Source organism: Mytilus galloprovincialis, chromosome 3 (assembly GCF_965363235.1).
Source record: "Mytilus galloprovincialis chromosome 3, xbMytGall1.hap1.1, whole genome shotgun sequence".
Lineage (NCBI taxonomy): Eukaryota > Metazoa > Mollusca > Bivalvia > Mytilida > Mytilidae > Mytilus > Mytilus galloprovincialis.
The window spans coordinates 38,089,293-38,113,971 of NC_134840.1; the positions used below are offsets into that span (position 1 = coordinate 38,089,293).

Here is a 24,679-nt window from a genome sequence, read left to right on the forward strand (position 1 = left end):
GAAGGTTGAACAAAAATTTGAGATTAATTGTTGCCATTTTGGGAAAATCAAAACACTTTAGAATATTAAAATACTATTATTGGGATACTCACCCAGTGTGACTCTTCATGTTAGTAAAAGCCATGAAATAATATCTCAATTTACAGTATTTTGAGAGATTTTTTTCGTAGGTAATCTACAATATCTATATTTTATTGTAGTGATGAAATAAGGAACAAGATGAAGAAGAACTATATGTCAAACCCAGATTATTGTTATGAGAAAGTAAACAGAGCTAGTTTGGCCTGTGGTCCTATGTGTAAATGGGCTATTGCTCAGGTAATTATTGTTATGAGAAAGTAAACAGAGCTAGTTTGGCCTGTGGTCCTATGTGTAAATGGGCTATTGCTCAGGTAATTATTGTTATGAGAAAGTAAACAGAGCTAGTTTGGCCTGCAGTCCTATGTGTAAATGGGCTATTGCTCAGGTAATTATTGTTATGAGAAAGTAAACAGAGCTAGTTTGGCATGTGGTCCTATGTGTAAATGGGCTATTGCTCAGGTAATTATTGTTATGAGAAAGTAAACAGAGCTAGTTTGGCCTGTGGTCCTATGTGTAAATGGGCTATTGCTCAGGTAATTATTGTTATGAGAAAGTGAACAGAGCTAGTTTGGCCTGCAGTCCTATGTGTAAATGGGCTATTGCTCAGGTAATTATTGTTATGAGAAATAAACAGAGCTAGTTTGGCATGTGGTCCTATGTGTAAATGGGCTATTGCTCCGGTAATTATTGGTATGAGAAATAAACAGAGCTAGTTTGGCATGTGGTCCTATGTGTAAATGGGCTATTGCTCAGGTAATTATTGTTATGAGAAAGTAAACAGAGCTAGTTTGGCATGTGGTCCGATGTGTAAATGGGCTATTGCTCAGGTAATTATTGTTATAAGAAAGTAAACAGAGCTAGTTTGGCATGTGGTCCTATGTGTAAATGGGTTATTGCTCAGGTAATTATTGTTATGAGAAAGTAAACAGAGCTAGTTTGGCATGTGGTCCTATGTGTAAATGGGCTATTGCTCAGGTAATTATTGTTATAAGAAAGTAAACAGAGCTAGTTTGGCATGTGGTCCTATGTGTAAATGGGTTATTGCTCAGATAATTATTGTTATGAGAAATAAACAGAGCTAGTTTGGCATGTGGTCCTATGTGTAAATGGGCTATTGCTCAGGTAATTATTGTTATGAGAAAGTAAACAGAGCTAGTTTGGCATGTGGTCCTATGTGTAAATGGGCTATTGCTCAGGTAATTATTGTTATGAGAAAGTAAACAGAGCTAGTTTGGCATGTGGTCCTATGTGTAAATGGGCTATTGCTTAGGTAATTATTGTTAAGAGAAAGTAAACAGAGCTAATTTGGCCTGCAGTCCTATGTGTAAATGGGCTATTGCTCAGGTAATTATTATTATGAGTTATTTAATTAATTTGGAAAAGTATTAACAACAAAGAATAAAATTCTTAAACCAGAAAGGGAGGAACAATTTATTTATTAGAATTTGCTTTAAGTTTAACAAATCATCATAGTCTTATATATACTAATTATACCCCCGCTTTAAAAAAGGGGGGGTATACTGTTTTACCTCTGTCTGTCCGTCCATCAGTCCGTCAGTCCGTCCGTCAGTCCGTCCGTCAGTCCGTCCGTCAGTCTGTCCGTCAGTCAGTCCGTCCCATGAAACTTTCGTCACATTTTTCTCAGGAACTACACATCCACCCTTTCTGTAATTTGGTATCAACATTTATATATGTCAGCCATACCGTGTGATGCGTTTTCAGATTCATCACTTGACAACTTCCTGTTTACCGAACACTTGTATGATTTTACACATGATAGCCAAGTTGAAAATTTTCGTCACATTTTTCTCAGGAACTACAATACAAGGATTTCTGAAATTTGGTTTCAGGATTTATATAAGTCAGCTATACCGTGTGATGCGTTTTCAGATTCATCACTCGACAACTTCCTGTTTACCGAACACTTGTATGATTTTACACATGATAACCAAGTTAAAAATTTTCGTCACATTTTTCTCAGGAACTACAATACAAGGATTTCTGAAATTTGGTTTCAGGATTTATATAAGTCAGCTATACCGTGTGATGCGTTTTCAGATTCATCACTCGACAACTTCCTGTTTACCGAACACTTGTATGATTTTACACATGATAACCAAGTTAAAAATTTTCGTCACATTTTTCTCAGGAACTACAATACAAGGATTTCTGAAATTTGGTTTCAGGATTTATATAAGTCAGCTATACCGTGTGATGCGTTTTCAGATTCATCACTCGACAACTTCCTGTTTACCGAACACTTGTATGATTTTACACATGATAACCAAGTTAAACATTTTCGTCACATTTTTCTCAGGAACTACAATACAAGGATTTCTGAAATTTGGTTTCAGGATTTATATAAGTCAGCTATACCGTGTGATGCGTTTTCAGATTCATAACTCGACAACTTCCTGTTTACCGAACACTTGTATGATTTTACACATGATAACCAAGTTAAAAATTTTAGTCACATTTTTCTCAGGAACTACAATACAAGGATTTCTGAAATTTGGTTTCAGGATTTATATAAGTCAGCTATACCGTGTCATGCGTTTTCAGATTCATCACTCGACAACTTCCTGTTTACTGAACACTTGCATATTTTTACACTATTAATATTATCCACTTGCGGCGGGGGTATCATCAGTGAGCAGTAGCTCGCAGTTTCACTTGTTATTTATGCAAACCCTTATTTTACTTTTTAGATCCAATATGCTGACATGTTAAAGAGAGTAGAACCCCTTAGAAATGAATTACAAGAATTAGAAGATCACTCAAGTGAAAACAAGATGAAGGCTGCAGAAGTGAACAAGCTTATTAATGAGTTGGAGAAGAGTATAGGCAAATACAAAGAGGAATATGCTGTACTGATTAGTCAGGCTCAGGCAATCAAACAGGATCTTGCTGCTGTTGAATCAAAGGTTAGTACTCACAATTCATTGTTGAAGGCCTTATAGTGATCTATAGGTGCTAAGTTCTACATCATTTAGTCTATGGTGAAGAATTGTCTTATTGACAATCATACCACATCTTCTTATTTTTTTATACATGAACAAATCAAACAGTTTTTAACCAGTTGTTTCAATGACTAACACAAATCTGGATCCTGATGCTGTCAAATTGACAATTAGCACTGATTTATTAGGACCAGACCATGAAATAGCAGCTGGCTGCTTCTATTTCAATTGCTTTGGTTTATCAGGTCCAAAGTTTTAAACATATAAGTGATTGTATACTTGATAGCAAAATTAAAGTTATGTGGATGAATGTAAAAAAAAATCATGGTAAACATTTTCTTTGATCAATTGAGGAAAAGTAGTTCTTGCATGGATATTTGATCTTTTTATATTGCTGAAGATGGTATACCAGCCAATAAAAAAATTATACTCGAGTGGCCATTTAAAATTGTGGTTCACATATACTCTTGCAGTCTTCACGACGAGTGGCAGCCCAGGCTGTTAAAATTGCTCTCGGGCCTGTAAAATTCAGACCTACAGGCCAACAGAATCTAACTAAAAAATTTAAAAAATTGGGCTGCGGGCCTGTAGATTTAGCAGTTCAGCATGAAGACTGCTCTTGAAATCCATGAATATCTCTGAAAATAATAATAAATCCACTTTATGCCATAACACTTGTTTTAGTTTTGTTGGGATGCTGTCCCACTGATGTATACTCAACATCTCCACCTCACTCTTTTATGTATATTTAGGATAACCAAAAATATCACACATATTTTATAGGTTGGAAGAAGTGTAAATTTGTTGAAGAGTTTGGATGGTGAGAAACAGAGATGGGAATCTGGCAGTGAGACATTCAAGAGTCAGATGTCAACTATTATTGGTGATGTCCTGCTATCATCAGCTTTCATGGCATATGCTGGTAAGTTTATATGGAGAACAAATATATGAAAATTAACATAGAAAGTTTTAACAAAAGTGTTAGTTTTACAATTTCCTACCACTGTTATAGCATTATGGGAACAGTTTTATGCTAAAACATTTCTTGAAGCAATTAAACAAAAGCTTTTCTAATTTATCAGGCCAAATTTACAAAATTACAATATCTAGAATTAGCTTTTGAGAAGAAGATGAAGAATATATGTTTTATTAGAACAGCTGGTAAGAGATACATCATTATTTGAAATTAATTTTCAGGATACTTTGACCAGCAGATGAGAAGAAACTTGTTTACAGCTTGGTCAGCACATCTACAACAGGCACATGTTCAATTCAGAAATGACTTAGCCAGAACTGAGGTATGAAGGCATACTTGATATTTCATTATTTTATAATGGGAATTAGGAAGACAGTAGAATTATTCCTTCATTAGGTCTTAGAAATTGCAAGATTCTACAATCCTTGCAAAATTATAATTTTATTGATGAGTAAAATGCTTTATTGCAGTCCCAAAAGGCTTGCTTAAGATCTGCCTTAGTCTTATAGTTTTCACAAAATGTATTGGCCTCAGATTAACAAGAGAAACCTACAAACAATAAAATACACAATGAATTTATACATTTTGACATTCCCACACTGCTTTGAAAACTGGTAGAATGTTGGAATTTTATTTCAAGTCATTTCAGGCGAGGTCTTTAAAATAGGCAAAAATGCCAAAATTTCTGGATTTTTTTATTTCAAACTTTTGGTAGGAATATTTTAGAATTCAAGATATGCATTCAATTCAGAATTGATACCATATAATTTCAGTATCTATCTAATGCTGATGACAGACTGAGATGGCAAGCTAATACACTACCTGCTGATGATCTGTGTACAGAGAATGCCATCATGCTGAAGAGATATAACAGATACCCATTGATCATTGACCCCTCTGGTCAGGCCACAGAGTTCATCATGAATGAATACAGAGATAAGAAAATCACAAAGACGAGCTTCTTAGATGATGCTTTCAGGAAGAATTTGGAAAGTGCACTCAGATTTGGAAATCCTTTACTTGTTCAGGTAGGATGAATTTAAAGTTACAGAAATCTTAATTTCCAAGATACTATATTGATAGCTAGTTTTGGTCTTTTCAAAAAGTATAAAAAAAAGATTTGGTTTAGTTTTTACTGTTGATGAACACACCATTTTAGCTGGCTTATTTGAATTAAATCTAGTAATAACAAGCTCTAATAACATGCAAAAAACAACATATTTTTAAGTAAATAAAATTCATTACACACCATCTAATGTATATTCATATAAAAAAAAAACCATGAATGTTCTTATACCCAGATTCCAAAGAGATTATTTCTTTTGTTTTTCCATTCTTTATAATTGTACTTGTAGGATGTAGAAAGTTATGATCCTATCCTGAACCCAGTGTTGAACAGAGAGTTGAGGAGAACAGGTGGGCGTGTCTTGATTACTCTAGGTGATCAGGATATTGATCTGTCTCCAACGTTTACTATCTTCTTGTCCACAAGAGATCCACTGGTAAGTTTAAATCTGTATAATTGTTTTTCAAAGTTTATAAAGATGATTCTTGGTTCAGTATTATTCAATTATTGCAAAGAAACATAAATACTAAAATTATTAGTATAAAGGCAGAAAAACTGGATTTTATTGTCCAATTTATATTGAGGATATAAGTTTGCAGTTGAGGTTTAAATAAATGTATCTGTTTGTTAATTGAAGCTTAGTTGATTAAATATATCTGAGAAACTTATTATTTATATATTTTCCCCACAGGTCGAGTTCCCTCCAGACATATGTTCCAGAGTGACATTTGTAAACTTTACAGTAACAAGGAGTAGTTTACAAGACCAGTGTTTGAACCAGGTATGTAAGTTTGGTGCCAAAGAAATGTCTAAATAAAAAGGGTAATAAATACCTTTCTTGAACCCATACCTAACCAAAAATACACTTGAATTATTTGAACTAATTTTTGTACAAATAATTTGTATCTAAATGAATATTTGCTATTTTTGTAATTGTACAAATGGTTTCTCAGTTATCCTGCTTCTATGGTAAAAGTAAAATTACTGTTTACATCACTGCACATGTTAAGCCATGTCAATTGCTTTAAAAGTCAAACACAACTTATATTATTAAAAAAAAAAACAAAAAAAAAATTAAAGCTTAAGGTTAAATTGCAGGATCATAGCACTAATTATATAAATGAGAAGGTGTTGTATGATTGACAAGGAGACAATTCTCCACCAGAAACCAACCAATGCAGATGTTAACCACTATAAGTCACTCATGTATTCAACAATGAGCAAAATTCATAACACTTAGTTAGCTATACAAATAAAGGGGGGGAAATTAAATATTTAGGTGCATTAGTTAGATATTAATAGCTCTTTCAGTGAAGCATATCTATAAACATTCTTTATGTCAAACATAGTAAACATTCAAAAAAAAAAAATTACGGGTTTATATAATGAAACAGAAATTATAGCTTTAATTTAGATAATGGATATATTTACTACAAAAGAACTTTTTTATTTTTCAGGTATTGAAATCAGAAAGACCTGATGTTGATGCTAAGAGATCTGATTTGTTGAAATTGCAAGGTTAGTTCTGAGTTTCAAATATTGATATATCGTACAAAGTCAAGGAGTGAACAGATTGACAAGTGTAAAGTTTATCATCATGTTTTGACAGAGGTGTGGTATTTTAAAAAAAAAAAAATGTTTTTTTTTTCTAAATTGATAAACACACAAGTATTGGGATATGAAATATGATGGGGAAATTTTCACACACAACCAAGGGAAGTAAGAAGACACAAAAATATTTAAAGTAGAAATAACCTGTCTTTTCTAGTGCTATTGTATTTTAATGTGTCATTTTAACAATGAAAGAATAATATATCATTTTAATGACAAATGAATGTTCTTTCATTTTTAGGTGAATTCCAGCTGAAACTGAGACACCTTGAGAAGTCCTTATTACAAGCTCTGAATGAGTCTAAGGGTAAAATCCTTGATGATAACAGTATCATAACCCATCTGGAAACTTTAAAAAAAGAGGCTGCAGAGGTGGCTAAGAAGGTTGAGGAGACAGACGTTATCATGGCAGAGGTTGAGACCGTTTCTCAGCAATATGTTCCTCTGGCTATGTCATGTAGTAGTATATACTTTACACTTGAGGCTCTCAAACAGGTACATATATATATATATATATATATATATATATGGACTCTAAGGAAATGATGTCCCACACAAAGCACTGAAACTTTTTATCTCTTAGGCTCAAATTCATATTTGCAACAATAATGCCATACAAATATTTCATTAATGTAGTTTACGATTTGCTTTTCTGAAGAAAAACATTGTATCATGTTAAGTTGAATGTAAAGTTTATAATTTGCCTGATGTCACAAGGACAGTAATCTTTTCAATGTTATCTTGGTTAGTTGCTACACTCAAGTGCAAGGGATTGTGGGTACAATCTTTGGTAGGGTCAAACAAAAACTGGTATTTACTGGTTCTTCCCTAACCATACAGTATTTAGAAATAAGAGCAAAGATTACTCTGTTTGGAGTCATTATAATGTGCTAAAGTTGGGTGACATGTCATCCTGAAAACTGTTACATTGTGAAATCAAATGTTTTTAAGCATGTTGGTTTAGTATAAAGTAGTTTCATATTCATATCACATTAAAATGTTCTCCTTCCCTTTTGTCTTTCCTATTTACTTTCAGTTTAAAAAGAAGATTGTATAATTTCCATAGATAGATTTCCATAGATAGTATTATATATATTGTTTTATATCTGCAGGTACACTTCCTCTACCAGTACTCACTACAATTTTTCCTGGAGATTTTCCACACTGTATTTACTAGCAGTGACAAACTGAAAGGACAAAAGGATTATGCTGCTAGATTGTCCATTATTACTAATGAACTATTTGTGGTAAGTTTTCTTTGACAAACACCTTGGAAGACAAGTGATTCCTGTAAAATGTATTTATTGAACAATTTGTTGATTAATATAGATATAAAGAAGAAAATTGAAAAAAATATATAAAAGGAAAAGTCATGTATAAGATGTTAGAAAATAATTAAATAATGCATCATATATTTGAGAAAAGAAAAAAGTAAAATCACAAAAATACTGAACTCCAAAGAAAATTCAAAAAGGAAAGTCCCCAATCAAATGGCAAAATCAAAAGTTCAAACACATCAAACGAATGGATAACAACTGTCATATTCCTGACTTGGTACAGTCATTTTCTTATGTAGAAAATGGTGGATTGAACCTGGTTTTATAGCTAGCTAAACCTCTCACTTGTGTGACAGTTGCATCAAATTCCATTATATTGTCACCGATGCGTGAACAAAACAAACAGACACAATAGGAAATTAAGATAGTGCATAAATTATTGTAATTGTAAATTTTTAAAATACTTTTACTGTAATATGAACAATAACTTATATGATATCTAGTTTAAAAATATAATGAATGATTCTTTACAGGAAACCTACAGCAGAGTAGGGCGAGGAATGTTCCATCATGATAGGGTTACTATTGCCATGCAGTTGTGTAGAATTTATCTTCAAGGAAAACAGAGGTAGGTCTATTGGTTTTACTATAGAATTGAATGTTGTATTCTTATAGATGGTTTTCACTGCTTTATTATCTTCCTGTTGTCTACCCAAATTCTTGAATATTGGATGAATTAAGTATAAATATAAACAAATATTTTTAACACCAAAACTTCCTTGTGTCTCCTGGTCAATGAAGTAATATTTATAAATCCTAGGGTTGAAATATAAAAAGCATGCAGAATTAACCTTACAGGTGTTTATGTGGCAGGTCTTGTGAGGAATACTCTCAGAAGTATTAATAAAATAAAATTTACATTGATAATGGTTATAAACAGAAGACAACTTTAATTGATAGTGTGATTCAATTACTTGTCCTCATTTTTGCTTTGTTAGATATTTATTTGTTGCTTATTTGAAGCATGAAGAAATGAAAAAAAATCAAATGCTTTTCAGATTATCCAATTTTTGTAATAGTTTTGTTAAAAATATGTGGCATGAATGAAAATGATTGGTAATGAAAATAACGCAGCTTTGAATTTTCCTTTCTTAACTTGAGTTCAGACTTAAATAAATTTTCCTTTGGCTTGAATGCTGACAATTCTGTAGGACAGTGGTGTCTCTAAGAGTAAGAAATCAGTTGAAAAAATGTTAATTTTCAGCTTTAATATTTTTACGATTCAAGCTCTCATTTGCCTGCCAATTCCCCAAGAAAGACAGGATCATATACTCTTTAGAATTGTTTTATGCATGTGTGATATCTTTAAATGAATGTGTCTTTGCACCTGTTGTTTAGAAACAGGAATAAGGTTTTAAGGTAATATTTTCAGTCTTTGATGTGTTTTATGATAGCTTAGTTAGAGTTATTTATTTTAAGTCATTGTGTGTTTGGGTTAAGGTTATTTTTGAATAAAAGTGTGGTTTAACTAACAATAGCAAGCAGAAATAACGTAATCATTTGTTTTATCAATTAATATGGTGTAGATTTTTCGGCTGCAATTTTTTTAGATTTGGTTTGTTTGTGTGAACTGTACAAACGTATGAATTAGAAGATGGAGAAACACTTGGACATTGGCATATTTACTGATTCCAAGATTACAAAGTGAAAATTTACATAGAAATATGACAACGGCATTAATGATCTCAACATATCTATTGATTTTTTATTATAGAATTTAATGTTGTGTGCTGAAATTTATATGAAATGAAACCAAATGACCTTCACATTTGGCATGAAGCACGGAAGCTCTTCTTGCTAAAAATTTGAATGAATTTTCCGGTCAAGAATCAATATTTTTTTTAAAAAATTTCTTTCTTCTAAGCATTGCTTTTATCATTTCGATAATGAAACAAGTGATATTAGATGAATTATTATAAATGTACTATTATAAAATTATTTTATAGTGAACCAAGTTATGATGAGGAGTTTAATCAGTTTATGAGAAGTCAGGAAGCCCTGATAACTGAGAGATCATCTATTTCTATCCCAGGACTGTCACAACATCAGGTAAGATGATTATCATTTTTGGAATGGCTCAGGTAGGAAATAGAATTGATTGTGATACTTTTTCAAATACTTTTTATGCCCCATTTATGGGCATTACATTTTCTGGTCTGTACGTCCGTCTTTTCATCCGTTCGTCTGTTCATCTATTCATCCGTTTGTCCGTCTGTCCCGATTCAGGTTAAAGTTTTTGGTCGAGACAGTTTTTGATGAAGTTGAAGTGTAATCAACTTGAAACTTAGTACACATGTTCCCTATGATATGATCTTTCTAATTTTAATGCCAAATTAGAGATTTTCCCTTATTTTCAGGATCTACTGAACATAGAAAATAAGTGCGAATGGGGTATCTATGTACTGCAGACACATTCTTGTTTTTAATGTTTTTATGATGCAGGCTTTTAAATAATACATCTTTTTTCAATGTATTGAGATCATTTTACCAAATTAGAGAGACTCGCTTGGAATAGCATTACCATTCACTGATCAATATCTTTCTGTCCATCAGATTCTGTCAGTGTGGTCATACTTTTTTGTTGAACTACAAATCCGAGTTTCATGAGTATTAAGCTTCATGTAATTATACCCCATGTAATGAAGTTGCGGAGGGTATAATGTTTTTGACCCGTCCGTCTGTCTGTCAGTCCGTCAGTCCTGTTTCTTGTCATCGCAACTCCTCCCAAACCACACAACAGAATTTCACGAAACCTGTTCAAATGAAAAGGACATATTATGTTGTTGTGCATATCTACAGGAAATTGCGATTGAATTTTTTTTTCTAGGAGTTACACCCCTTTGAACTTTTTTATTTTAATGTACTACTGCAACAGTTTGTCATCCCAACTCCTCTGAAACTACACAACAGAATTTCAATAAACCTTTTAAGATAAAAAGGACATACTATGTAGATGTGCATATCAACAGGAAATTACGATTCATTTTTTTGTCTAGGAGTTAGGCCCCTTTGAACTTATTTGCTTCAGTGTACTTCTGCAACAGTTTGTCATCTCAACTCCGCTGAAACCACACAACAGAATTTCATGAAATTTTGTAGATAATAAGGACATACTATGTAGATGTGCAAATTGACAGGAAATTATTAGTCATTATTTTTTCTTATACAATTTTTTTTCTTACACTTATTTAATTTCTCCAATGACAATGTGGGGACATGGGGTATGTGAGTGTGCTCACTAAGGTTCTTTAATTATGCTATACATTGAGATACATCTTCAGATTCATGGCTCATTAACTTTTTGTTTACCAAATACTGATAGACTTTGACACATGTGAGAAGCATTTATTGCATTTATCTCCGGAACTCATCAAAGTGTTCTGAAATTTAGAACCAACCTTCATATGAACATGCCTTACTGTGATGCATTTTCACATCCATTACAAGTCAATTGTCTGTTTACCAAAACAAAAAGGGGGGGATCATTAATGAGTACTATCTAACATATCTCTTGTTTTGTTTCTTTACAGTTAGCATCTGTTGCAAGACTGAGCAAGCTGAGGACATTCAAAAACATTGTTAAAGAAATCAAAGCCAGTGATGTAAGTTTATATTTATAAAAAAAAAAAAAAAGAAGAAATCAGAAATCCAAAACTAATTGACACAACTTCTGTATTTAAGAATATTCAAATGATTATTGCCAATACTTAAACAAAAGTTTTACATCTATTTTACATTTAATTAATGCATAAAAAACTATGGTAATATTTGTGTTATTTTAGACTTTCCAAACCTGGTTAGAAAGTGCAGCACCAGAACAGGATGTCATACAGTTATGGGAAGAAGACAAACCAATGAGTATGTAATCAGATATATTTTGTCATCCTAGATTACATCTTCCTCCTCTCGTCATATATAAGAAGGATATTAGGTATAATTACCAATGGGACTACTATCAAATAGAGTCCAAATGAGTTGGATTTAAATATCACTGTACTTTCTTCAACAATGAGCAAAACCCACACTATATAGTTGGCTATTAAAGTTCCCTACATGACAACATGGAGAAACAATTCAAAAGAAAAAAAAAATAATGTCATGATACATTGCTATTGTTCTAATAAAATGATTGGGGGGAATGAAAATTGCATTATTTGTGTTAAACTGTATACAGCTTGAAAAGAAGCTATTAATTTCAAATTTTTGATAAATTTCATCAACAAGTTTTTTTGTTTATCATTTATAGTGTTTTACCCCACTCTCAATCAGTTTCAGGCATGCAAGCTCAATTTGTTTATCATTTATAGTGTTTTACCCCACTCTCAATCAGTTTCAGGCATACAAGCTCAATTTGTTTATCATTTATAGTGTTTTACCCCACTCTCAATCAGTTTCAGGCATACAAGCTCAATTTGTTTATCATTTAAAGTGTTTTACCCCACTCTCAATCAGTTTCAGGCATACAAGCTCAATTTGTTTATCATTTATAGTGTTTTACCCCACTCTCAATCAGTTTCAGGCATGCAAGCTCAATTTGTTTATCATTTAAAGTGTTTTACCCCACTCTCAATCAGTTTCAGGCATGCAAGCTCAATTTGTTTATCATTTAAAGTGTTTTACCCCACTCTCAATCAGTTTCAGGCATACAAGCTTAATTTGTTTATCATTTATAGTGTTTTACCCCACTCTCAATCAGTTTCAGGCATGCAAGCTTAATTTGTTTATCATTTATAGTGTTTTACCCCACTCTCAATCAGTTTCAGGCATACAAGCTTAATTTGTTTATCATTTATAGTGTTTTACCCCACTCTCAATCAGTTTCAGGCATACAAGCTTAATTTGTTTATCATTTATAGTGTTTTACCCCACTCTCAATCAGTTTCAGGCATGCAAGCTCAATTTGTTTTAAATCATTGGAGGAAACTTTGCACAAAGATAAAACATTAGATGAAGATTTTCAATAATCATGATGACTTACATTTGACAAAGTGAAGAGTTTATAATGGAACTAAAATATATTGAATGTTATTAAAGAGGGGGTTAATATCATGAGCTTGTTTATAATTTCCCTCTTTCTGTTTAATAATAGATAACTGAGATAGCTATTGTATCAAGTTAACTAAGTTACATGCAGATTATTGACATGTGTTATTTTTTGTATGTAGATCCTACCGGCAAGGCAGTCAATGGATTATTGATAATTCAAGCCTTGAGACCAGACAGATTGACTGCCATGGCAAGAGTGTTTGTAGAGAAGTCATTAGGACCTGCATTTTTACACAGTGGAGAAAAAGAACTCAACTTATCAGATATTGTGGAAAATGAGGTAACCAGTGTTCTGCCAAATGATATCTGATGAAAAAATTACTTATATTATAAAAGAATTATTTCACATTATTTTGTCTAATTTCTTATAAGAAAACAAATTGCATGTTTTGTGCTAAATCAGAATACAAAAAAAAACCAAATAAGGCATACAGTAACCAATAACAGGCACTAAATTACATGCTTTTCTATGAATAATTGTGGTATTAAGAAAATCTGTTGGTAGTTTCATCTTTTTACTTTTTGGTTAAAGTTAATATTTAGTTTGGTTTTGGTATATGTACTGAGTGTTTGTCTTTCGTTTGATAATGCATACACTGCTGTGTAGTTATTAAGGCAATACCAAGGTCATATTTATGCAGCAACAAAAAAATAAATTCACTGTATGTTATTTTTTTCAGATAAAAGCCAATACTCCAGTGTTGATGTGCTCAGTTCCTGGTTATGACGCCAGTGGGTGGGTTGATGATTTAGCAACAGAACTCGGAAAACAGTTAACACCTATTGCTATTGGTAAGTGGTTTTTATCAGGAGTTAATTTTATGCAGGAAAAGGAAACGAGAATATAGAGAAAAAATCCTTATGTTCTCTAACATACTATGAATATGAAAAGATGGCAGAAAAAATATATATCAAGGCAAAAAAAGAAAAGTTGAAGGTAACTCAAGGTTTGCTCAATTTGATATTTTGCATTGTAAATTTTGCTTTCTGCATATTTTAGGTTCAGCAGAAGGTTTTACTCAAGCAGAGAAGGTTATTAATGCCTCCAGTAAGTCTGGAAGATGGGTGATGTTGAAGAATGTTCACTTGGCACCACAATGGCTTGTACAGTTAGAGAAGAAACTACACAATCTGACACCACACCCCAGCTTTAGGTTGTTCTTAACCATGGAGATTAATCCCAAGGTAATACACACATATCTTGTTTTATTGCATGATATACATATATGTGAAGGGCTTCCTCCCCATTCAAAATTCATCAAGATGATAGATATATGTGAACATCTTTACCCCCATTCAATATTCATGAAGATCGTATAGATACACATGAAGGTATTAACTCCAATTAAAAATTCATGGAGGCAATACAAAAAATAATAATTTTAGTATGATTGAAGACACAAGTTTAATTAATTGTTTATTTGAAGCATGAATAATTGTTTACACCTAAGTACATCATCACTTCAGTGTTCTGCAAATGCTTGTTCACATGATCCCAGTTGTGTTATAGCTTTGTTAAATATATGTTGCATGAAGGAAAATAATGGGTAAAGCTATTACTGTTGCAGCTTTAAATTTTCTATATTTTAAATGAGTTCAGACTTCAGTGAATCTTTCTTTAGCTTAAATGCTGGCAATCATGTTTTTAAAAGAGAACAGAAGGGGGAAAATGTTTCTTTGCAGCTTTCATACTTTTATGATGCAAGCTTTCAATATTTGTTGCCAGGTCAATTCTCCCAGAAAGCAACCATTATATATTTTCTTAAGAATTGTTTGTTTTATGCATGTGTGAAGTATATAAATGATTGTAACTTTGTACCTGTTGTTAGATACATGAACAAGGGTTCAAGGTAATACAGTTTGTCATGTGTTTTATAATAGCTTAGTTAGAGTAGCTTTATGTTGTGCCATTGTTTGTTTTTTGTTTGTTTTATTTTTAAAAAATGTGTGGTATAACTAAAGCTAAATAACAATAGCAAGCCAGTTATAACAAATGGATCTATTATATCAAATAACAGTGTAGCTTTTTCAGCTGTATTTTTCAGCAGTTTAGCAATATTTAGAAGTGGTTCATATGCACTGTATGAAATAGTACACAAAAAATAAGGAAAATAACACAAAATAAATTGGTTGTGTTGGAAGCACTCTTTCCAGTTTATGAATTCTAAGTACAAATGCACTTTGATATGCAGCATAATACTGTAGATTCATCTATTTTCGTGTGTACCAATTTTCGAGGATTTAGGAAAATTTACATGTTCATGGATATTTAATTTCGTGATTTTGTCGAAGTATGTATACAGGTCTATGGAAAATTTGGTATTCGTTAAATTTTTTATTTCGTGGATAACCTGTTCCCATGAAATCCACAAAAATTGGTATCCAATGAATAATACTGAATCCACAGTAACTGATTACATTATTTAAGGAATGACTGTAATATTTTTATGTTATTTCGAATAGACTGTCAAAATATTAGTTATTTCTTATAATTTAATTCTAAATTCCATTTTGAACCGGCGTAAATCATGAAAAAACGTTGATGACGTCATGGTCACATGACAAAATTTGGTCTATGATATGATAATCAAAACGAGGTCAGCCAATCAGAAGACGTGTTACATCCAGAATTAAATTATTAGATAGTAAACAAATGTCACATCAGAATTAGCGATCTCAAGTTATCCAATATGTGATTGTTCTGTCATTGAACATTAAAAATGTGCGGCATTAAAGATTAAACATTTGGTACTGCAAATATGAATAAAGAATACGACTAAACGTTATTTTAATACCCTCAACAAGATTTTTCTCCTTTTATCAATGTTTACTTTACTTAATAAACTTTGTCCCATGGGGGACATGGGGTGCCCTTTATTAATTACTACAAGGTATTCTTATGCATTTGATCATATAAAACAGCAGAACCACACATACACATTTGCTCTGGTGTGTAAACTTTAGAATTATACTTATATATATTACACAGATTTAAGCAGAAATGATGGCATCTTTATGCTTAGATATAACATAAACTGCTTTCTCTTACATAGAATAATGTCTATATACTGATTGGCTTTCATATTAATGCAACACATATACATATTTCTGAATTTTACTAGATTTACTTTTATAGTATAAATGCTAGATTTTTTTCCCGTAATGAAATTCAAAGGAAGTAAAAAAAAAAAGTAGTACCAAACTATTTAATAAGAAACTTTGAACACCTATAAGAGTTGCAGATCTTTGTTGTCTGTCAGTCTTATAATTTTTTTTCAAGGCATTGCATAACTTAACTATCACAAGATACAGTTGAAACATTAGGCCTAGTTAAAAAGATCTATTCTGTTGAAATTAGATATAAATCTCAGTTATGGCTGTGACAAGTTTGAACTATACCAAATATTGATATTATTACAATTTGATCGATTACTGTTTGTTCAACTTTCAGTAAGGAATATTTCTTGAATTTGATTATAAAAACAGAAAGTGATAAAACATTGACATTTATAGAAGGATGCACTGATTCTTTTAAAATTAACCAATAAAGGAAGATGATTCCTTCCAGACTTTGAAAAAAATGTACTATTTTATATAAAATGGAAGTTCAATAAATCTGTTAGGGAAATGATGCATGTACTGCAATCATAGTATAAATTGATTATGAAAATGACACTGAAATTTACAACTATAAGTTACCATACAGCCTTCAACAATGAGTAAAACACATACCACATTGGCTAGGATTTACCATTTTGTTTATGCCCTGATGTTTATTAAGGATTGTTATGTGTGTGTGAATGCATGATTTTTAAGAGAGAACTAGAAATGTATAATGAATGTTTGACTGTCAAAAACTAGCATCATGAGTAAACTACTAAATATTCCATGTGCATCGTGATACTAGTATATCAGAGATGTTTTTATACTGTGCATTTGTGCCTCTGTTCATTGTAGAATCTTATGTGATAATAAGGGAGAAGTCTTATATTGCCCATGTTGATCATCATCAGTTGGAAATTGATTGTCATAGTGATAGGTGAAAATAAAGTTTGTAATTTTCACTCAATAAAAATAAATCTTGTTCTCTTTTGATCTCTGAGAAGTCAAAAAATGTCACAAATAAGTTTATTATTTTCAATATCTTTATCAGACATGATTGAGTTTTATGTTAAGCACATGTCTATTTATGAGTTACCTTTATACTCAGCCTTACCCAACTCATTTTGATTAAAAGATAAGTTATCAATAGAAATAACCTTTGTAGGTAAATTTACAGAGGACAAGATAAATGAACCATGCAACCCATTATAGATATAAAAAAAAACCAAAAAACATTTGCATTAGCATAAATAGTTGCACACAAATATACATATGCAATATAGAGATGTTTTGTATGTTACCAAATTTCACTAGCACTTTTTCTCTGATATCAGACTTTATCTTTAGTTCATCTCAGAATAAATGAGCTTTTGAAGTTTTGAACTTAGGTTATTTAAAGGTTGACACATTTAAATATTGCTGTTCTCAATGAAAGCTGAAATGTTTATAGCAGAACTACATAGTTGTGCTGACATCTTTAAAAATCATTTTGCATTTATACATTTCAATTGTCAAAAACTATGTCTTATTTCTATTCTAAACAACATATACAATTTTGTAGATTCCAACAAACTTGCTGAGGGCTGGGAGAGCATTTGTATTTGAACCACCACCAGGTGTCTCTGCTAACCTGTTGAGAACTTTTAGTACAGTTCCAGCATCTAGAATGTGCAAGGTAATACCACACAAACTAATACATGTCAGAAATATTCAGGCCAGAAAATAATGCATTTCATTTGTACATTTAATCAAATTTAATCAAGTTTAATCAAGGTTAATGTTATTCTGTTATTATAAAAGTAAAGTTATGAAATGTAAAAAAAAATATATTGATGATCTTTGGAGTATGTGAGTAATCTTGAACCAAATCAAACAAACAATATTTAATAAATCTCTCACTTTTATTTGAAAAAAACCATGAAACCATTCATTTTTGGTAGTTATATATCTATATACATATATTTGTGAAAAAATGTATGTCTGTCATTTTAGGCACCAAATGAGAGATCCCGTTTGTACTTCCTGTTAGCCTGGTTACATGCCATTGTACAGGAGAGAATGAGATACACACCATTAGGATGGGCTAAGAAATATGAGTTCACAGAATCAGATCTGAAGGTGGCATGTGATATGTTAGATACATGGATAGATTCTGTTGCTATGGTAGGTGTTATGATTTGCCATAGATTTATATTAAAGCCCCTTTACGTGAAACAGATGGTTTGTCTAGGGAAATAACGATAAAAAAAAACTTAGAAAAATAATTTTGATTTTGAAAGACAAATAAATAGTTTTTTCATGTGAATGAAAAGAGCTAACTATAGATATAGTGAGCAATGTTTTTTCTAGTTTATTAAACATAAGATTATTTGCTATCCTTTTATCTTTTCAACTGTTTCGCTTCTTATTCATCCTTGACTATCAAATATTTAACTTTGATCATTTCTGATGAACATCGATACAGAAAAGCGTTTTGGACCCATGAGATTATTAAGTGTTATTTTCTATTCTTTTTTTTTTTTTTTTTCTGTAGGGAAGAACTAATGTACCACCAAACAAAGTACCATGGGATGCCATCAGGACTTTGTTGTCACAGTGTATTTATGGTGGAAAGATTGATAATGAATTTGATCAGGTAAGAATTTTATATGTTACCATCCTTTCTATTAAACAAAAGACAATTAAAGGCAACAGATTAAGGATAACCTTTGTATCCAAGTGCAAAGCTTTTAAAATTAACGCATCATGCTTATGCAGTATTTTAATTGAGCTTCAGTGGAAAATTATTCTTGGTACCAACTGTGACAGTTGTTTTCAAAAAAAATCATTTGCAGTGCTATTATAGGCACCTGTTTGATAGAATTCTTTGTTGTATGTTAAGAAAATACTAGTCTATAAATCTGAAACTAAGAAAATAAAACCATAAAAGAAGAAGTAGCTTAGAAAGCTGAGTGTCTTGTTTAAAAACATGAAAGCATTGATAAACATGTTTGAATTTGTAATTTTGAATTTCAGAGATTATTGACAACATTTATACATAAACTGTTCTCACCAAAGAGTTTTGAAGGAGACTTCACATTGGTAATGAATGTAGATGGCAAAGGAAAGAAAATATTGATGCCAGATGGTGTACAGTAAGTAATGTTTTAATTTTGTCATTCTTCATTCTTGGAGTATTCTTGTCCTAACATCTGGTTTAAAGATGTTCTAATTTTTCTATATTCTGTGTACAATTAAGTAACAATTCATACTCTAGATTCATTATAATTTCGTTGGATATAAATTGTTGGTTTTGACAATTTAGGTAAAATGTGAATTAAAATGATCAACAAAGTACAAATTCTCTATAGGCTCGTATGCAGTGTTTTGCAAAACCTAAAAATCCAATATCCAGGAAATCATAATTTTTCCTTATTCCATGAAAAGAAACAAATCCACATTATATACATAGTAGGGTTATGTTGTGTACAGTAAATCCATCCACAAACTTTTTTTCATATTGTTCAATGAGAGTTTCAACCTTTTTGTTTTTGCCTTCAAATTGTAATGAGCATTTTGACTATTTACTGTAATATTTTTTAGGAGAGAACAGTTTGTACAGTTTGCAGAACGATTAGAATCAGATAGACAAACTCCAGCATGGTTAGGACTACCCAACAATGCAGAGAAAGTGCTTCTTACAAATCTTGGTAAGTGTTTGAAATTAGATTTTTTTATTTTTATTTTTGCTACAGTAAAAAGCCAAATCTCTGTGTTAGCAATTGTAAATATTCACCTGCTTTAAGAATGTGGGGTATACTGTTTTACCTTTGTTCTTTAGTCAGTCCATCCATCTGCTCATGATATTTTTTATTGCATCTTTCTTGAGAAATACATTGTAAGGATTTCTGAAATTTGGTTTCAGGGTTTATATGTGTCAGCTATATCGTGTGATGCGTTTTCAGATTCATCACTCAACAACTTCCTGAATTTTGCTTGGGGTATCATCAGTGAGTAGTAGCTCACAGTTTCACTTGTTAATGCTGATTAAGCAGTATTTGTATTCCAAAATTGGCAAATGATTCTATTTGTCATGTTTAAGTCTTCATAAATTTCTTAAAGTTATTCAACAGTTAATCTGCAGTTTTAGCACATTACTTATTGTAGGAGCTGAGGTAATAGCTAATTTGATGAAGATGCAGATATTGGAAGAAGATGATGATTTGGCCTATGGTGGTACACCAGATGAAGAACAAAAGATTGTAGATGGACGTCCAACATGGATGAAGACATTACATACATCAGTATCTACATGGATGACTCTTGTACCAAAGGTAATGTATGGAGAGGGATTTAATTTGTAATCAGTCATAAAACTTGACTCAGTACTGGGAGTACAAAATTTGTGCTCCAAACACCAATTCCAGTTTTTTGATTGGTAGATAATTTTGGATTGGTAGTACGATAATTTTGCTCGAAAATTTTATTACTACAAGGCCTGAATTCTTTATCTGACTAGATTTATAGTATAATTTTAATAAAAAGAGCTGTCTAAAGTTTATTTTTTCTGCCATATGACTAAAGTTTATTTTTTCTGCCATATGAATAAAAGGAGAAAAAGTAAGAGATTTTCAATCATGTTTTGACTGATAAGTTAAGATAAGTTAAGATTATTTAATGATTTTGTTAGTATTTGAATTACCATGAATTTTGGGGTTGATATGAATACGGGTAATTCCTGTTGTATGAGAAACAAATATTACTAACCTTTTAACACACTAACCAATTAAATGACTAACATAGGGTTTTGGAGAGCATGAACATGTAAGTATAAAACCTGAACCAATGCTTCCTGTTCTGAAATAAGCAAATTATTCATATTAATAGGGCTTTTCAAATTAGAATTTTACTCTCAGAAGTCACATACTTTCAAGTTGGCATGTCCCATCAACATTACACATGAATAAGAACGACAAGAAGTAAATATTAACATTCACTGTACAAGAATGCTGGTTTATTGAAAATACTGACTACTTTCTTTCATTTTATAAAACTGAAGGAAACCAAAGTTTACAAGATGGATTGAGAAATCTGTAAGGTTTTTGCGAACAATATAAAAAAGAAAATGTGGTATGATTGCCAATGAGACAACTATCCACAAAAGACCAAAATGACACAGACATTAACAACTGTAGGTCACCGTATGGCCTTCAACAATGAGCAAAGCCCATACCCAAATAAGGGCTCCTGAATGAAAGATTTTATAGAATTTGGTGGTTATGTCCACAGTACTATAGAATGGTTCAATGACTGTATTTTTCTTGTTCTTTATTTGGTATAATGAATATTGGACTTGCCAGCTTCAAAGCACATGACTGTGTTTTCATCTGAGTTGTTAATTTTGTACAACTCTTATTCATATACTGTGAATTCATCATTATTTGTAGGATAACAATTTTCGTGGATTTCATGGGTACAGGGAAACCACGAATTGAAATGTTCAACGAATTACAAATTCCCTTTATGAATATATGCAAACTTTTGGTAAACCACGAAATCAAGTATTTACATGATCCACCAAAGTACAAGTTTCCCTAATCCACGAAATTGGTACCCACAAAAATTAATGATTTCACAGAAGAATAGAGCCATAAAGCTCACTTTTTTGTACTTGTACAGTAAATTTTTCTAATTTGCGAAGCCTTATTGATAATATCACAGAAAACTATGGATTTAGATATATTATATACACATTCCATTATAATGACCATTGCTCTTCATTACATAGCAGGACACAAACTGTTCATACATGTATAATCTAAACTATCAATTACAATGTTTAATGCTGTTGAATTATATGTAATAATCTTGAGTTAGACAGCATGGTTTCAAATCTTTCAATAAACATTTTAATATAGGAACCATGTATACCCAGCACTACTACTTTTTATTTACTGAACATTCTTGCACTTGTTGAATATCTAGAGACAAAATAGTTCCTGTCTCGTCATTTCTTATACTAAGTATTGATTTAAATCAACTTCTAGAACTCTTTTAAAGATCCAGCTATGAATGCATGATACAGTAATTATGATTATAGATTGTCAGCAAACACTGATAAGTCAGTTAAATCAAACAAAATGGAATATAAAAAAAATGGGAAAAAGAAATTGTTCTTTTATCTAATTTAACTGCATGCATGCATTAAAAACTTATTGCTTTTAACAAATATGTACTTTACCTTAAAATGTTCATAGGTTTATCAATTGCTTAGAAATAAATTATTAAAACTATAAGATTTCATATATGTATAAAGGTGCATACATTGTAGTTGTGAATAAGTTACTAATTTACTAATTGAAGACTTAAATCTACTAACTTAGGGTTATGAAGAAGTGGTAAGTAAACCCCCAAAGCTTCCTCCAACCTCCAGGGGAAATACAAAATATTTTATGTCAATCAAATGGTTTTTCAGAGAGATGCACAACTTCAAATAAAATTTTGGGAACAATGCCAATTTTTGTAGTGCATTGCACTGAAAAAAGTTTCTGATTTTTAAAAATCTAGCATTCTGAAAAAACATTTAACGTGATGAACCCTTTAGCACATTATTTTGACAGATAAAACCATTCATATTTTTATGAATATTTTTAAATAGAGGTATTGGTTTATTTTTGTTTTGTAGATGGTAAAGGAATTTTTACTTATATAACTCTTTTGTTTGTCCAACTACTAATTTTGATAAGCCTTTTTGTTAAAAATGAGGGTTATTTTTATTTTTCTAATGATTTCCTTATGACAATATTCTGGTCAAAAGACCAATTACACTGAAAACTAGTTTCACAACCTTTCTTACAATGGTGGGAAAGTGGAACCTTACTAATCCTTGTTCAGTAATTGTACCATAGCCTACCTACTTTAAAATTAGTTCATGTAACCTAAACAACTTTTCTTTGTTTGAATAATTTCACTGGTTGTTATGAAAAACATTGCTATTAATAATATTCCAATGCACAGAAGAGATAACACCCATTTGATTCTCATGCTCAAAAGTGACCACATTCAATTCCCATGTTCAAAAGTTACCTCACATTCAAATCCCATGCTAAAAAATGTCCACACATTCAATCTCCATGCTCAAAAGTGACCACACGTTCAATTCCCATGCTCAAAAGTGACCACAGATTCTATTCCCTTCTCAAAATGACCACACTTTCAATTTCCAAGTTAAAAAATGACCACACATCCAATTCCCATACTCAAAAGAGACCTCTCACATATTTAAATCCATATGCAAAAGCGACCACTCAAATGTTAAAATCCAATACTCAAAAGAAACTTCATATGTACTAACTTATTCATTCACGTTCCTAGAAGAGAGCACTTAGATTTTCAGTTCCTGTGTCTAATATATTCTCACATATTAAAAAAAGAAAAACATGTTTAAAGGATACCACTCGTATAATCATATCACTGCTCTATGACATTACTCGACAATATTCTGTAGCCATAAAACAAAGTATCTGTGATATTAACCTAGAGGTTATATAATTTCAGTCTGTTGGTGCCATGAAGAGAACAGTGGAAAACATTAAGGATCCATTGTTTAGATTTTTTGAGAGAGAGGTGAACTCTGGAGCTCAGTTGTTACATGATGTACGACAAGATTTACATGATGTTATGATGGTATGTTCTGGGGAGAAAAAACCTACAAATCACCACAGAACTATGATGGCTGATCTTGCCAAAGGTATATTATAAGTAACTTTCATACACTTTAATAATTTCTTCTAGTCTGCTACAAATTTGTTTCTCTCAAAAACTCAGAAACAAAACCTGTTCAGAAAATGTTATCCAGAGAAGTAAGTTGTCTTGAAAGTTAATTGGTATAATTATGTTACAAGTAATTCTACTGAAATCTATTCATTAATGATGGAAAAAGCTGCTCAACTTGCAGATTGATATTATTTTGTATATATATTTGTTTTTAAATAAAGATCTTTGTTTTCTTAGTATTTGAATTATATTTTGTCAAATTGTTAAAAAAAAATAGTTCGACGATTTTGTTATACTGATTTGATAATAATGTATGATTCCTTCCTATAGGTATAATACCCCAAAGCTGGAGAAGATACACAGTACCACAGGGTATAACAGTCATTCAATGGATTACAGATTTCTCTACTCGTGTTAAACAGCTACAGAAAATAGTACAAACCACATCACAAGGAGGAGCTAAAGGATTAAAGGTATTTACTGCAGAATCACATTTCTTGAATGAAATAATGGTATAGTTTTATGACATTGTCATTTCATGTAAAGATTTTAACTTTATCAAAGTTTACATTTTGAGGTTAGAGATGAGGTCACTTATGTGAAGTCAATGATATTTGATATGCAGTTGTATTAGTATTGGCATTTATCATTTCCATGAAGATTATTTGACCTGGCACCGTCAGTCTTTGATTTTTTAATGTTTTGCATATTTTACATGTCAAAGTATTTCCATTTAAATTTCAAT

At 31.5% G+C, this 24,679-nt stretch overlaps 1 protein-coding gene across 6 annotated transcripts in view; it reads left to right on the forward strand.

Moving 5' to 3' along the window:
- The window catches only part of LOC143067879 (cytoplasmic dynein 1 heavy chain 1-like), an 88,243-nt gene that overhangs the window by 58,343 nt on the left and 5,221 nt on the right, over positions 1 to 24,679 (forward strand). For 2 of the 6 annotated variants that reach the window (XM_076241483.1, XM_076241484.1), the window contains exons 62-86: positions 201 to 318; positions 2,790 to 3,005; positions 3,825 to 3,963; positions 4,239 to 4,339; positions 4,791 to 5,045; positions 5,373 to 5,519; positions 5,775 to 5,864; positions 6,541 to 6,601; positions 6,936 to 7,189; positions 7,807 to 7,941; positions 8,505 to 8,599; positions 9,978 to 10,080; positions 11,562 to 11,633; positions 11,814 to 11,889; positions 13,197 to 13,357; positions 13,758 to 13,869; positions 14,078 to 14,262; positions 17,741 to 17,854; positions 18,172 to 18,342; positions 18,713 to 18,814; positions 19,195 to 19,313; positions 19,762 to 19,868; positions 20,326 to 20,492; positions 23,716 to 23,908; positions 24,265 to 24,407. In XM_076241483.1, the coding sequence (XP_076097598.1) occupies positions 201 to 318; positions 2,790 to 3,005; positions 3,825 to 3,963; positions 4,239 to 4,339; positions 4,791 to 5,045; positions 5,373 to 5,519; positions 5,775 to 5,864; positions 6,541 to 6,601; positions 6,936 to 7,189; positions 7,807 to 7,941; positions 8,505 to 8,599; positions 9,978 to 10,080; positions 11,562 to 11,633; positions 11,814 to 11,889; positions 13,197 to 13,357; positions 13,758 to 13,869; positions 14,078 to 14,262; positions 17,741 to 17,854; positions 18,172 to 18,342; positions 18,713 to 18,814; positions 19,195 to 19,313; positions 19,762 to 19,868; positions 20,326 to 20,492; positions 23,716 to 23,908; positions 24,265 to 24,407 (3,436 nt within the window). Of the gene's footprint in view, positions 1 to 200; positions 319 to 2,789; positions 3,006 to 3,824; positions 3,964 to 4,238; positions 4,340 to 4,790; positions 5,046 to 5,372; positions 5,520 to 5,774; positions 5,865 to 6,540; positions 6,602 to 6,935; positions 7,190 to 7,806; positions 7,942 to 8,504; positions 8,600 to 9,977; positions 10,081 to 11,561; positions 11,634 to 11,813; positions 11,890 to 13,196; positions 13,358 to 13,757; positions 13,870 to 14,077; positions 14,263 to 14,906; positions 14,928 to 17,740; positions 17,855 to 18,171; positions 18,343 to 18,712; positions 18,815 to 19,194; positions 19,314 to 19,761; positions 19,869 to 20,325; positions 20,493 to 20,961; positions 20,983 to 22,541; positions 22,557 to 23,715; positions 23,909 to 24,264; positions 24,408 to 24,679 lie in introns of all 6 variants that reach the window. The other 4 variants (XM_076241479.1, XM_076241480.1, XM_076241481.1 and 1 more) reach the window with 4 other exon arrangements.